General features: G+C 44.3%; 1 protein-coding gene across 2 annotated transcripts in view; it reads left to right on the top strand.

Annotated features, from left to right (window-relative positions):
* Positions 1 to 12,364, top strand: part of ctss1 (cathepsin S, ortholog 1) — an 18,277-nt gene extending 5,913 nt beyond the window's left edge. Inside the window, exons 6-8 of one of the 2 annotated variants that reach the window (XM_046858935.1) lie at positions 8,380 to 8,545; positions 11,845 to 11,950; positions 12,111 to 12,364. In XM_046858935.1, coding sequence (XP_046714891.1) covers positions 8,380 to 8,545; positions 11,845 to 11,950; positions 12,111 to 12,207 — 369 coding nt within the window. In that variant the 3' untranslated portion in view covers positions 12,208 to 12,364. The remainder of the gene's footprint in view (positions 1 to 8,379; positions 8,546 to 11,844; positions 11,951 to 12,110) is intronic. The other variant, XM_046858936.1, reaches the window with a different exon arrangement.
* The last annotated feature ends 2,747 nt before the right edge of the window (positions 12,365 to 15,111 follow it).

Here is a 15,111-nt window from a genome sequence, read left to right as displayed (position 1 = left end):
CCCAAGTTCGCTTCAGCTTGAGGTCACAAACAGATGGCTGGACATTCTCCTTCAGGATTTTTTGATAAACAGCAGAATTCATGGTTTCGTTTATCACAGCAAGTCTTCCAGATCCTGAAGCAGCAAAACATCACCAGACCATCACACTACCATCACCATATTTTACTGTTGGTATGATGTTCTTTTTCTGAAATATGGTGGTACTTTTACGCCAGACGTAATGGGACACACAACTTCCAAAAAGTTCAACTTTTGTCTCGTCAGTTCACAAAGTATGTTCCCAAAAGTCTTGGGGATCATCAAGATGTTTTCTGGAAAAACTAAGCCAAACCTTTATGTTCTTTTTGCTCAGCAGCAGTTTTGGTCTTGGAGCTCTGCCATGCAGACCATTTTTGCTGAGTCTCTTTCTCATGGTGGAGTCATGAACACTGACCGTAACTGAGGCAGATGAGGGCTGCAGATCTTTGGATGTTGTTGCAGGTCTTTTGTGAGCTCTTGTATGAGTCGTTGCTGTGCTCATGGGGTAATTTTCGTTGGCCGGCCAGCTCCTGGGAAGGTTTTCTACTGTTCCATGTTTTTGCCATTTGTGAAAAATGGCTCTCACTGTGGTTCTCTAAAGTCCCAAAGCTTTAGAAACGGCTTTAGAACCTTTTCCACACTGTTAGACTGTCTTAATTACTTTTTTATTTGTTTCTGAATTTCTTTGGCTCTCAGCATGATGTCTCACTTTTGAGGCTCTTTTGGTCTACTTCACTTTGTCAGGCAGGTCCTATTTAAGAGATTTCTTGATGATGAACAGGTGTGGCAGTAATCAGGCCTGGGTGTGGCGAGAGAAATTTAGTTTAAACAGTTTTAACAGGGGGGCAAACACTTTTTTACACAGGGCCATGTAGTTTTGGATTTTGTTTTCCCTCAATAATAAAAAACTGCATGTTGTGTTCACTTGTGTTCTCTTTTACTAAAATTGAAATTAGTGTGATGATCTGAAACAATAAAGTGTGACAAACATGCAAAAGAATAAGAAATCAGGAAGGGGGGCAAACACAGTATGTATACTGTATATACTGTACTGTATGTATGTATGTATATATATATATATATATATATATATATATATATACATAAATACATACTGTACAGTATATACAGTATACATACTGTGTTTATGTATACAGTATATATATACTACTCTTATACACACCAGGTCAATTCTAACACATACACACACATTATATATATACACACACTAGTAATCAAAATTAGAGAACAATTTATAATCAATTGAACAATTCTAAAATAATGTCATCTTCACTGCTCAACAGTTGAGGGAGTTTTTGTCCTGTCTATACCATGCTACCAGAACACCTTTTCCACAAATTAACTAAGGCATTTAAAAAAAAACATTATTTTGCAGAAAACACACTGATCAAAATTAGAGAACAACAATGACTGTAGCATGGAAAAAAATTACAACAAAATTTTCTGAAGGTTACAACAGTCAGCAATTAGTAGGAAGTGTCCAGGCCTCTGCTCTGAATGACTTCAGCACATCTGCGGCCACAGGACAGCACCATACTCTCACACTGCTCTGGTGTGATTTTGGTCCACTCTTCTTCCAGTCTCCTCCACAGTTTGGTGACTGTAGTGTGTTTCTTGGCCATAACTTTGTCACCAAGGATTTTCCAGAGGTTCTCTATTGGGTTGAGATCAGGACTCTGGGCAGGCCATGTCATTATTTCAATGTTTTCAGTTTCAAGGAACTGCTTTACCCGTTTTGCTGTGTGACATGGAGCGTTGTCCTGCATGAACACTGCGGGCTGATTGGGTGATGAACTCAGGAAGGAACCATATGATGTTGAAGAAGGTTCTGATAAACATTTGCATTCACTCTGCCATGTAGCTGTATAAGAGGCCCAACTCCTGCTGCAGAAAACATGCCCCAAACCATCACACTTCCTCCTCCACTTTTCACTGACTTCTTTACACACTTTGGGTTCAGTCTTTCTCCAGTTTGTCGCCGAACATAATGTTTCCCATCGGACCCAAATAAATTAAACTTGCTTTCATCACTGAAGTGAACTTTGGACCAGTTCTCCTCTGTCCACACAACATGCTCCTCAGCAAAGCTTAGTCTAGCCTTTTGATTCTTTCTGCTAATGAGAGGTTTGGTCACTGCAGAGTGGGCTTTCAGTCCAAATGCTCTTAAACGTCGAGACACTGTATAACGAGACAGATCCTTACCCTTTTCAGCGCTGAACTGGTGAGCAATTCCAACTGCAGTGTGGAAACGATTGCCCATTGAGATCCTCCCGTCCTCTCTTGTATTTGTTCTCTGTGGACGACCAGCCTTCTTGGCGGGTTGAATGAGTTTGTGATGTTGTAAAGATTCAATATTCTTAAAATCACAGATTTGGAACGACCAACTTGTCTTGCTATGGCTGATAGGGTCGTCCCTTTGGCCTTCATCTGGACAACCTGCTGCTGGAGGCTTTCAGTCACTTTAGAACGGTCCACCATCTTGCAGAGTCAGTGAAACTGGAAGTTAGGCTGCCAGTTAAATAGGGGTTGACAGATAATCAAGGAAATTAGCACCAGGTACCAGATTAACACCAATAACTGGGAGGAATCTAAAAGTGTTCTCTAATTTTGATCAGTGTGTTTTCTGCAAAATAATGGGTTTTTTTTATTTTTTTAATGCCTTAGTTAATTTGTGGAAAAGGTGTTCTGGTAGCATGGTATAGACAGGACAAAAACTCCTTCAACTGTTGAGCAGTGAAGATCACATTATTTCAGAATTGTTCAATTATTGTTCTCTAATTTTGATCGCCAGTGTGTGTATATATATATATATATATATATATATATATATATATATATATATATATATATATATATATATATATAATAATCGGTGGCAGGCCATGCATTTGGTACCTGGGCCTTCAGTGAGGACGTACCCGACTTAATCCACCTCTTAATACACCACTACTTCTTCTTCTTCTTCTTCGGCTGCTCCCATTAGGGGTCGCCACAGCGGATCATCCGCTCCACACCACCCTGTCCTCTACATCTGCCTCTTTACACCAACTACCTGCATGTCTTCCTCACCACATCCATGAACCTCCTTTTGGCCTTCCTCTTTCCTCCTACCTGGTGGCTCCATCCTCAGCATTCTTCTACCAATATAATTTATGTCCCTCCTCTGCACATGTCCAAACCATCTCAATCTCGCCTCCTCACCTTGTCACCAAAACATCCTACATGCGCTGTCCCTCTAATAAACTCATTTCTAATCTTATCCATCCTCGCCACTCCCAACGAAAACCTCAACATCTTTAGCTCTGCTACCTCCAGCTCCACCTCCTGTCTTTTACTCAATGCCACTGTCTCTAAACCATACAACATCGCAGGTCTCACCACAGTCCTATAAACTTTCCCTTTCAATTTTGCAGATACCCTACTATCACAAATCACTCCTGTCACTCTTCTCCACCCACTCCACCCTGCCTGCACTCTTTTCTTCACTTCTCTAACACACTCTCCATTACTTTGCACTGTTGAACCCAGGTACCTGAATTCCTCCACCTTCTGAAGCTCTTCTCCTGCAACCGCACCACCCACTGCCCTCCCTCTCATTCACACACATGTACTCTGTCTTACTCCTACTGAGTTTCATTCCCCTTCTCTCCAGTGCATATCTCCACCTCTCCAGGCTCTTCTCAACCTGCTCCCTACTCACAACAAATCACAATATCATCCGCAAACATCATAGTCCAGGAGACTCCTGTCTGACCTCGTCCGTCAACCTGTCCATCACCACTGCAAACAGGAAAGGGCTCAGGGCCGATCCTTGATGCAGTCCAACCTTCACTCTAAACCAGTCTGTCGTACCTACTGCACACTTCACTGCCGTCACACTGTCCTCATACATGTCCTGCACCACCCTTACATACTTCTCCGACACACCTGACTTCCTCATACAGTACCACAACTCCTCTCTTGGCACCCTGTCGACGCCTTCTAAATCCACAAATACACAATGCAATTCCTTCTGTCCTTCTCTATACTTCTCCATCAACATTCTCAAAGCAAATATGGCATCTGTGGTGCTCTTCCTCGGCATGAAACCATACTGTTGCTCACAGATGGTCACCTCTTCTCTCAGCCTGGCTTCCACTACTCTTTCCCATAACTTCATGGTGTGACTGATCAACTTAATACCCCTGTAGTTACTGCAGGTCTGCACATCTCCTTTATGCTTAAAGATCGGTACCAGCACACTCTTTCTCCATTCCTCAGGCATCTTCTCACCTTCCAAAATCCTGTTAAACAATCTGGTCAAAACCCCACTGCCATCTCTCCTAAACATCTCCACGCTTCCACCGGTATGTCATCTGGTCCAACCGACTTTCCACTCTTCATCCTCTTAATCGCTGCTCTCACTTCCTCCTTACTAATCTTATCTACATCCTGCTTCACCATCTCCACATCATCCAACCTTCTCTCTCTGATTTTCCTCATTCATCAGCTGCTCAAAATACTCCTCCACCTTCTCAACACACTCTCCTCACTAGTCAACACATTTCCTCTCCATCCTTTACTGCTCTAACTTGCAGTACATCCTTTCCAGCTCGGTCCCTCTGCCTGGCCAATCGGTACAAATCCTTTTCTCCTTCCTTAGTGTCCAACCTCTCATACAGCTCCTCATATGCCTTTTCCTTGGCTTTCGCCACATCCTCTTAACCTGCTGCCGCATCTCCTTGTACTCCTGCCTACTTTTCTCATCACTCTGTCTATCCCACTTCTGTTTTGCCAACCTCTTTCTCCTTATGCTCTCCTGCACTTCCTCATTCCACCACCACGTCTCCTTGTCTTCCTTTCTATTTCCAGATGTCACACCAAGTACTTTTCTAGCTGCCTCCCTCATCACTCCTGCAGTAGTTGCCCAATCATCCAACACCTCCTTAACACCACTGAGCCTCTCTCTGACCTCTTCCCTGAACCTCACACTACACTCTTCCTCCTTCAGTTTCCACCATCTTATTCTTCTTTCAGTCCTCACTCTCCTCCTCTTCATCCTCGCCTCCAAAACCATCCTACAGACCACCATCCTATGCTGTCTAGCTACACTGTCCCCTGCCAACACCTTACAGTCGCCAATCTCCTTCAGGTTGCATCTCCTGCATAGCACATAGTCCACCTGTGTGCACCTTCCTCCACTCTTATACGTCACCCTATGATCCTCCTTCTTTTTAAAATAAGTGTTCACCACTGCCATTTCCATCCTTTTAGCAAAATCTACCACCATCTGCCCTTCCACATTCCTCTCCTTAAAACCATACCTACCCATCACCTCCTCATCACCTCTGTTCCCTTCACCCACATGCCCATTAAAGTCCGCCCCAATCACTAACCGCTCTTTCCTAGGTACACCATCTACCACTTCATCTAATTCACTCCAGAATCTTTCCTTCTCCTCCATCTCACAGCCAACTTGTGGAGCATAGGCACTGATGACATTTATCATCATCCTTCAACTTCCACCTTCACGATCATCACCCTATCAGAAACTCTCTTCACCTCCACTACACTCTTACTGTACTCTTCCTTCAGAATCACCCCTACACCATTTCTCTTCCATCCACACCATGATAAAACAGTTTAAACCCACCTCCAATGTTCCTGGCCTTACTCCTTTCCACTTGGTCTCCTGAACACACAACATATCTACCTTTCTCCTCTCCATCATATCAGCTACCTCTCTCCCTTTACCCGTCATAGTACCAACATTTAAAGTACCAACCCGAACCTCCACTCTCCTACACTGCTCCTTTCCTGCCGCCTCTGTAGACGCCTTCCTCCTCTCCTTCTCCTCCTTCGCCAACAGTAGCCCAATTTCCACCGGTACCCTGTCGGCTAACGATACCTGTGGCGGTCGTTGTTAACCCGGGCCTCGACCGATCCGGTATGAAATTCTCATTTGTGATCCGCATATTTGATTTGGCACGTGTTTTACGCTGGATGCCCTTCCTAACGCAACCCTCCCCATTTACCCGGGCTTGGGACCGGCACTAAGAATGCACTGGCTTGTGCCTCCCTAATGGCTGGGTTTTAATACACCACTACTATCACGTCACAATTATAGAAACCATCCATACAATACAAAAACACAATATAACAACACGTGGCATTACAGAGAGACGTTTCACATATGGAGGTGAAAACCATTTTACTAAAGCAACAAAACCCAGTTAAGACTTCAAACCTCTAGACTACAACCACAACTGTGCACCTACAACATCTGGAGCAGTTCACAATCAATATTTTTTTATTAATATGACAAAAACATTACAAATTCAAATAAAATACAACCTATTCACCAGAGATGCAGACTCATAATGTGCAGCGCCCCTCAGAGGCTGTATATTCACTGGTCTGGAAGTGGAGAACAAACCCTTTCCCGGGCAGAAACACGCTAGCTAGCTTCAGGGTTGGACGACCTCCTCACCATGTCTAGCTTTTCTTCAAAATGTATTTTTAAGTATGTCCGAGACCAAATAAATTTCTGATAGGGTGATGAACGTGAAGCTGGAAGTTGAAGGGGTGATTATGATTGTCATCAGTGTTTATGATCCACAAGTGGGTTGTGAGATGGAGGAGAAGGAAAGATTCTGAACTGAGTTAGATGGAGTGGTAGAAGGTGTACCTAGGAATGAAAGATTGGTGATTGGTGCAGACTTTAATGGGCATGTGGGTGAAGGGAACAGAGGTGATGAGGAGGTGATGGTAGGTATGGCTTTAAGGAGAGGAATGTGGAAGGGCAGATGGTGGTATATTTTGCTAAAAGGATGGAAATGGCAGTGGTGAACACGTATTTTAAGAAGAAGGAGGATTACAGGGTGACGTATAAGAGTGAAGGAAGGTGCACACAGGTAGACTATGTTCTATGTAGGAGATGCAACCTGAAGGAGATTGGAGACTGTAAGGTGTTGGCGGGGACAGTGTAGCTAGACAGCATCAGATGGTGGTCTGTAGGATGGTTTTGGAGGTGAAGAAGAAGAGGAGGAGATTCAGGGAAGAGGTCAGACAGGAGCTCGGTGGTGGTGAAGAGGTGCTGGATGATTGTGGAACTACTGCAGAAGTGATGAGGGAGACAGCTAGAAAAGTACTTGGTGTAACATCTGGAAATAGAAAGGAAGACAAAGAGACATAGTGGTGGAATGAGGAAGTGCAGGAGAGCAAAAGGAGAAAGAGGTTAAAGAAACAGAACTGTTGAGGAGAGATGCAGTGGAGTTTTTAACCAGATTATTTAACAAGATTTTGGAAGGTGAGAAGATGCCTGAGGAATGGAGAAGGAGTGTGCTGGTACTGACATTTAAGAATAATGGAGATGTGCAGACCTGCAGTAACTACAGGGGAATTAAGTTGATCAGTCACACCATGAAGTTATGGGAAAGAGTAGTGGAAGCCAGGCTGAGAGAAGAGGTGACCATCTGTGAGCAGCAGTATGGTTTCATGCCAAGGAAGAGCGACACAGAAGCAATATTATGTGTATAAGGGTGTGTGTGTGTGTGTGTTAGATTATCCCTGGTGTGGCTAATCTAACACACACACACGCACACACACACACACACACACTCATGCATACAAACACACTCACACACATGCACATTTTTTTTTTTTTTTACCTATAAATGTGTTTGTATGCTTGTGTGTGTGTATGTCAGAATTTATACTGATTATACTAATATAGAATGATTATACTGTTGTGTGTGTTGTGTTAATATTTTGTATTATGATAATATTGTTTTATTAGCATTGTGTTTGTGTTGTATTAATATTGCGTATGCTGTGTATGTTGTTTATATTGTGTATGTTTTATAACATTGTGTTTGTTGTATTAATATTGTGTATGTTGTATTAACATTGTGTTTATGTTGTAATATTGTGTATGTTTTATAACATTGTGCTTCTGTTGTGTTAATATTGTGTGTGTTATGTTCATGTTGTGTATTTTGTGTTAATATTCTGTGTTTTATTAACATTGGGTTCATGTTGTATTAATATGGTGTGTGTTTTGAATGTTGTATTAATATTGTTATGTTGTATTAAAATTGTTTTTATGTTGTGTTAATATAGTGTATATTTTATAACATTATGTTTATGTTGTGGTAATATCATGTATTTTGTATTAATGTTGTGTTAATATTGTGTATGTTTTATTAACGTTGTGTGTATCTTGTGTTAATACTGTGGTATGTTGTATTAATGTTTTGTTTATGTTGTAACATTGTGTATATTGTGTATCTTGTGTTAATATTGTACATGTTCTTTTAAAGTTCTGTTACTGTTTTGTTCATGGTGTGTATCTTTGTGTAGGATGGGTTGTGTCGATATTCTCCAAAAGGCAGAGCTGGATTCTGCTCCAGTTTCAGGATTCTTCCTCGTGTTAATGAATCTGTGCTGCTGAACACAGTGGCTCAGTTCGGACCTGTTTCTGTAGGAATGAATGCTAAACTGCCCTCATTCCACAGATACAAAAGTGGTGAGACACACACACACACACACACACATACACACACACACACACACGCTCACGCATACAAACACACACACACACACACACACACACACACACGCTCACGCATACAAACACACACACACACACACACACACACACACACACACACACACACACACACATTTACATTTACAGCATTTAGCAGACGCCCTTATCCAGAGCAACGTACAAAAGTGCTTTGAGTCTCTAGTAATGAATAAATCTACACTGTACACAAGATTACACACTTAATATAAATATAACCCTAAAATTCTACAAACTTGGAAAGTGCTAATTTAAGTCAAGTCAAGTTTATTTCTATTGCGCTTTTCACAACAGACATTGTCTCAAAGCAGCTTTACAGAAATCAACAGTTAAGGTGAATGGTGTGTGTTTATCCCTGATGAGCAGCCGTGGCGACTGTGGCAAGAAAAAACTCCCTTAGATGTAATGAGGAAGAAACATTGAGAGGAACCAGACTCAAAAGGGGAACCCATCCTCATTTGGGTGACATCAAGAGTTTGATCATAAATCTTTTAACAATACAGAACACTAATTTAAGTGTTTTAGGAAAAGGTTGGTCTTCAGTCGTCGCTTGAAGATAGTCAGGGACTCTGCTGTACGGACAGCTAGGGAAAGTTCATTTCACCACCTCGGTGCCAGAACAGAGAAGAGCCTTGAAGTATACTTACCTCTCATTCTAAGAGAAGGTGGTACCAGTCTAGCAGTGCTGGAGGATCTCAGACAGCGTGGTGCAGTGTGAGATGTGATGAGGTCACTGAGGTAAGAAGGTGCTGGTCCATTTTTGGCCTTGTAGGCATCATCAGTGTTTTGAATCTGATAAGTGCAGCTACTGGAAGCCAGTGAAGGAGCAGCAGTGGGGTGGGGTGGGAGAACTTGGGCAGATTGAACACAAGTCGTGCAGTTGCGTTTTGGATAATTTGTAGTGGACGAATAGCGTTCAGGGGGAGACCTGCCAGCAGAGAGCTGCAGTAGTCAAGTCTTGAAATGACAAGAGACTGAACAAGAACCTGGGCAGCCTGTGTGGACAGAAATGGTTTAATCCTTAGGATGTTGTAGAGAAGAAATCGACACGAACGAGACACATTAGCAACATGTGGGAAGAATGACAGTTCATTGTCCATAATTACCCCAAGGTTACGAGCAGTGGCTGAAGGGGAGAGCAGAGAGCCATGAATTGTTATTTGGAGATCTTGACCTGAAGATGAATCACCTGGGATGACCAGCAGTTCTGCTTTGCTGGGGTTGAGTTTTAGTTGGTGAGCACTCATCCATGTAGATACAGTGAGGAAAATAAGTATTTGAACACCCTGCTATTTTGCAAGTTCTCCGACTTAGAAATCATGGAGGGGCCTGAAATGGTCATTGTAGGGGCATGTCCACTGTGAGAGACATAATCTAAAAAAAAAATCCAGAAATCACAATATATGATTTTAAAACTATTTATTTGTATGATACAGCTGCAAATAAGTATTTGAACACCTGTCTATCAGCTAGAATTCTGACCCTCAAGACCTGTTAGTCTGCCTTTAAAATCTCCACCTCCACTACATTTATTATCCTAAATTAGATGCACCTGTTTGAGGTCGTTAGCTGCATAAAGACACCTGTCCACCCCATACAATCAGTAAGAATCCAACTACTAACATGGCCAAGACCAAAGAGCTGTCCAAAGACACTAGAGACAAAATTGTACACCTCCACAAGGCTGGAAAGGGCTACGGGGAAATTGCCAAGCAGCTTGGTGAAAAAAGGTCCACTGTTGGAGCAATCATTAGAAAATGGAAGAAGCTAAACATGACTGTCAATCTCCCTTGGACTGGGGCTCCATGCAAGATCTCACCTCGTGGGGTCTCAATGATCCTAAGGAACGAGAGAAATCAGCCCAGAACTACACGGGAGGAGCTGGTCAATGACCTGAAAAGAGCTGGGACCACCGTTTCCAAGGTTACTGTTGGTAATACACTAAGACGTCATGGTTTGAAATCATGCATGGCACGGAAGGTTCCCCTGCTTAAACCAGCACATGTCCAGGCACGTCTTAAGTTTGCCAATGACCATTTGGATGATCCAGAGGAGTCATGGGAGAAAGTCATGTGGTCAGATGAGACCAAAATAGAACTTTCGGGTCATAATTCCACTAAACGTGTTTGGAGGAAGAAGAATGATGAGTACCATCCCAAGAACACCATCCCTACTGTGAAGCATGGAGGTGGTAGCATCATGCTTTGGGGGTGTTTTTCTGCACATGGGACAGGGCGACTGCACTGTATTAAGGAGAGGATGACCGGGGCCATGTATTGCAAGATTTTGGGGAACAACCTCCTTCCCTCAGTTAGAGCATTGAAGATGGGTCGAGGCTGGGTCTTCCAACATGACAATGACCCGAAGCACACAGCCAGGATAACCAAGAAGTGGCTCTGTAAGAAGCATATCAATGTTCTGGCGTGGCCTAGCCAGTCTCCAATCCTAAACCCAATAGAGAATCTTTGGAGGGAGCTCAAACTCCGTGTTTCTTAGCGACAGGCCAGAAACCTGACTGATCTAGAGAAGATCTGTGTGGAGGAGTGGGCCAAAATCCCTCCTGCAGTGTGTGCAAACCTGGTAAAAAACTACAGGAAACGTTTGACCTCTGTAATTGCAAACAAAGGCTCCTGTACCAAATATTAACATTGACTTTCTCAGGTGTTCAAATACTTATTTGCAGCTGTATCATACAAATAAATAGTTAAAAAAAATCATATATTGTGATTTCTGGATTTTTTTTTTTTTAGATTATGTCTTTCACAGTGGAGATGCACCTACGATGACAATTTCAGACCCTCCATGATTTCTAAGTGGGAGAACTTGCAAAATAGCAGGGTGTTCAAATACTTATTTTCCTCACTGTATCTACATGGATGAGTGCTCACCAACTAAAACTCAACCCCAGCAAAACAGAACTGCTGGTCATCCCAGGTGATTCATCTTCAGGTCAAGATCTCCAAATAACAATTCATGGCTCTCTGCTCTCCCCTTCAGCCACTGCTCGTAACCTTGGGGTAATTATGGACAATGAACTCACTTTTTCCTCACTGTATGTCTGTCAAGCATGCTGAGATCTTTGACACACCCACACGCACACTCCCACATACACACTCACACACACACACACACACACACACACACACACATTCACACAAATACACTTACACACACACACACATGCAACATTTGTTTACCTATACATTTGTGTTTGTATGTTTGCATGCATGTGTGTGTAGGAATTTATACTGATCCTCATTGTGACCCCAGTACGGTGAATCATGCAGTTTTGGTTGTTGGATATGGAAGAGAAGGAGGACAGGATTACTGGCTAATCAAAAACAGGTTAAACGCACACAAACAATGATTCTCTCTCTCTCTCTCTCTCTCTCTCTCTCTATATATATATATATATATATATATATATATATATATATATATATATCTCACTCCGGGTGCTATTTTTCTCTCTCTCTCTCTCTCTCTCTCTCTCTCTCTCTCTCAGTTGGGGTACAGAATGGGGAGAGAAGGGTTATTTCCGGATGGCGAGAAAAAGAAATCAGTGTGGAATTGCTACATTTGCTGTGTTCCCGATTGTGTAAACCCTCTGAGTTGTTGAATGCAGTGTTTATTACAGGATATAAAAGGCATTTTTGTATTGGGTTCTTTTATTGTTGTAAATTTATTATTGTATTGTAAATCTTGATTTAAAAGAAATTAGTCTCAATTAAAAATAAACATTATACATTTTATATTTTATATTTTATTATATTATAAATCAGATTTATTTGATGACTTCGATCTTCATCCATCTACACAAATCTACAACCATCTACATCTGTCTACACCCATCTACACAAATCTACAACCATCTACAACGGTCTACACACATCTACAGCCATCTACACAAATCGACACACATCTACACCCATCTACACCCATCTACACAAATCTACATCTACACACATCTACACCCATCTACACAAATCTACATCTACACACATCTACATACATCTACACCTGTATACACAAATCTAAACCCATCTACACCTGTCTACACACATCTAAACAACTCTACACCTGATTACACACATCTACACTTATCTGCACAAATCTACACCCATCTACACAAATCTACACCCATCTACACCTGTGTACACAAATCTACACCTGATTACACACATCTACACTTATCTGCACAAATCTACACCCATCTACACAAATCTACACCCATCTACACCTGTGTACACAAATCTACACCCATCTACACCTGATTACACACATCTTCATTTATCTACACAAATCTATACCCATTGTAAGAAAGATCCCCTGCCCTCTCGTCTGTGTCTCTTCTCTGCAAGGCCTTAGGAGCGCTCCGGAGCAATGAAAGAACAACCCACACGAATAAAATCAAGTCTGGTTTATTCAATACAACTGCTCAAAGGACTGGGCCGCACGGCCGGGTAGATATACACATCAGTCCAAGCCATAGTGCGTAGGAAAGGCGGGGACACAGACAGAGTTATCGTGTGTTGACAGAGATAGTCAGAAACATATGTGCGTAAGAAAATATGTGTGTAAGAAAAAGGAACAGGATGTGCTTACAGCTATCGTCTAGCTGAACGCCCTTGGTCTTCTATTATCCTGTTCACGCGAATGCACAAAATGTACAGGACAGCAAAGACATAAACATCTAAGTCAGAATATGCGTGTCAGGAATCCACCCGCCACGCCTCCTTCAGAGGCTGCCGTTGCCTCAGCACGCTTCCAAGCAAATCACGCACAGCTGAAGCACATTATCCACTCACTCCCTGCCTCTATATAAACTGCTCATTCACCAACACCCGCTGTCGGTTATTGCTCGTTCATGCCCGTTTGAGTGTGCCCCTGTGCGTTGGTTGTGTTATGGTCTTGCGTATGCTTATCCCCGCTACGTACCATTCGACTCGGACTCCCTCCCCGTCTCTCTCTCTTCGCGTGGACGCGTCTCTTTCCGGATGCACCCGGATTGTGCTTCCCATAGTCCACGGACGTTGAACGGTTGTGGGCGCGCTGTGCGCGCCCGGATTATCCTTATTTCTCGGACTTCGTTATCCGGATTCTCCTGCGAGCGCAGGTATTTGGTTTGGCTCTGCCTTTGTTGTGAATAAAGTTTTGTTTGCTGTTACTCCGGCTTCCGCCTCCGTTTCCGCATGACAAAATAACCGACCCCCGAAGAGGAATATACGGACAAAAAAAAAAAAAAAAAAAAAAAAAAAAAAAGGAAAAAAAAAAAAGGAGAAAGGAGGGAAAGAATGATCGGGCTACCGCCGTGGACACAGCGCGAACCGAACTGGAGGTCGGGTTCGCTCGACGCGATTTCATGGCAGCTAAGCTCCGCCCGGAAATCCCGGAAGACCGCGGCTGTTGCTCGATCACGCTCGGCAGCGCCACACCCCGCGATGACGTCATAGGACTCGGCTCGCTTCTCCGGCAACAGAACTGAGTGGAGCGTGTTTTTACGGAGCGTAGGAGATTATATGGAGGCGTATCCGTCCAGCTTCCTAACAGAGAGAGCGAAGATCGCATTCCACATCTCTCCTGGCTGGGAAGCACTCTCTGGCCAGTGAGTTGTGGGAGGCGACTGGAGGTGAGTTCCGCTCATGCGCCCGGTTCCTGCAGCTGCTCACCAAGAAACTCGGGATGACCACGGCTGATCTCCGTCTCCTCTCCCCTGCCCCCGAGAACGCCTTTCCGCGCCAGAGCTTCCAGGAGGTCTCCGCCCTGCTTCAGGCCCTCCAGGGGAGGTCCGCTCCGCCTCAGGTTCTCCAGGGAATCTCCGCTGTACTCCAGGCCACCCAGGACGGCTCTGTCCCGCCACAGGACCTCCGGGAACTCTCCCTTCTGCTCCAGAATCTCCGGGATGACACCGTCCCACTCCGGGGTCCAAGGGAGAGCGCCGTTCCGCCCCAGGTGTCTACAGAGTGCTCCTCTCCGTTCCAGAACGGCCCGAGAGCTCCTCCCCGTTCCAGTGTCCCGAGGAGAGCTCCGGTCGGCCCCAGGACCAGCGTGAGTGCTCGGCTCCAGCCCAGGACCTCCAGGAGAGCTTGGCTCCGTCCCAGGATTTCCCGGAAATCTCCGCCCCGCTCCAGGTGTCCGAGGAGAGCCCAGCTCCGCCCAGGTGTCCGAGGAGAGCCCCGCTCCGCCCAGGTCTCCGAGAAGAGCTCCTCTCTGTCTCCGAGCGACCCGTGAGCTCCTCTCTGTCTCCAGCGACCCGTGAGCTCCTCTCTGTCTCAGCGACCCGTGAGCTCCTCTCTGTCTCCGAGCGACCCGTGAGCTCCTCTCTGTCCCAGCGAACCCGTGAGCTCCTCTCTGTCCCAGCGAACCCGTGAGCTCGGTTCCGCAGAGAGTCCCGAGCTCGGTTCCGCCGCAGAGAGTCCCGAGGCTCGGTTCCGCCGCAGAGAGTCCCGAGAGCTCGGTTCCGCGCAGAGAGTTCGAGAGCTCAGCTTTATCCCAGGGTCTCCAGG

The sequence above is a fragment of the Silurus meridionalis genome, chromosome 10, assembly GCF_014805685.1.
Source record: "Silurus meridionalis isolate SWU-2019-XX chromosome 10, ASM1480568v1, whole genome shotgun sequence".
NCBI lineage: Eukaryota > Metazoa > Chordata > Actinopteri > Siluriformes > Siluridae > Silurus > Silurus meridionalis.
The sequence above is the reverse complement of the archived record's forward strand: the minus strand, read 5'-3'. Positions and strand labels throughout refer to the sequence as shown.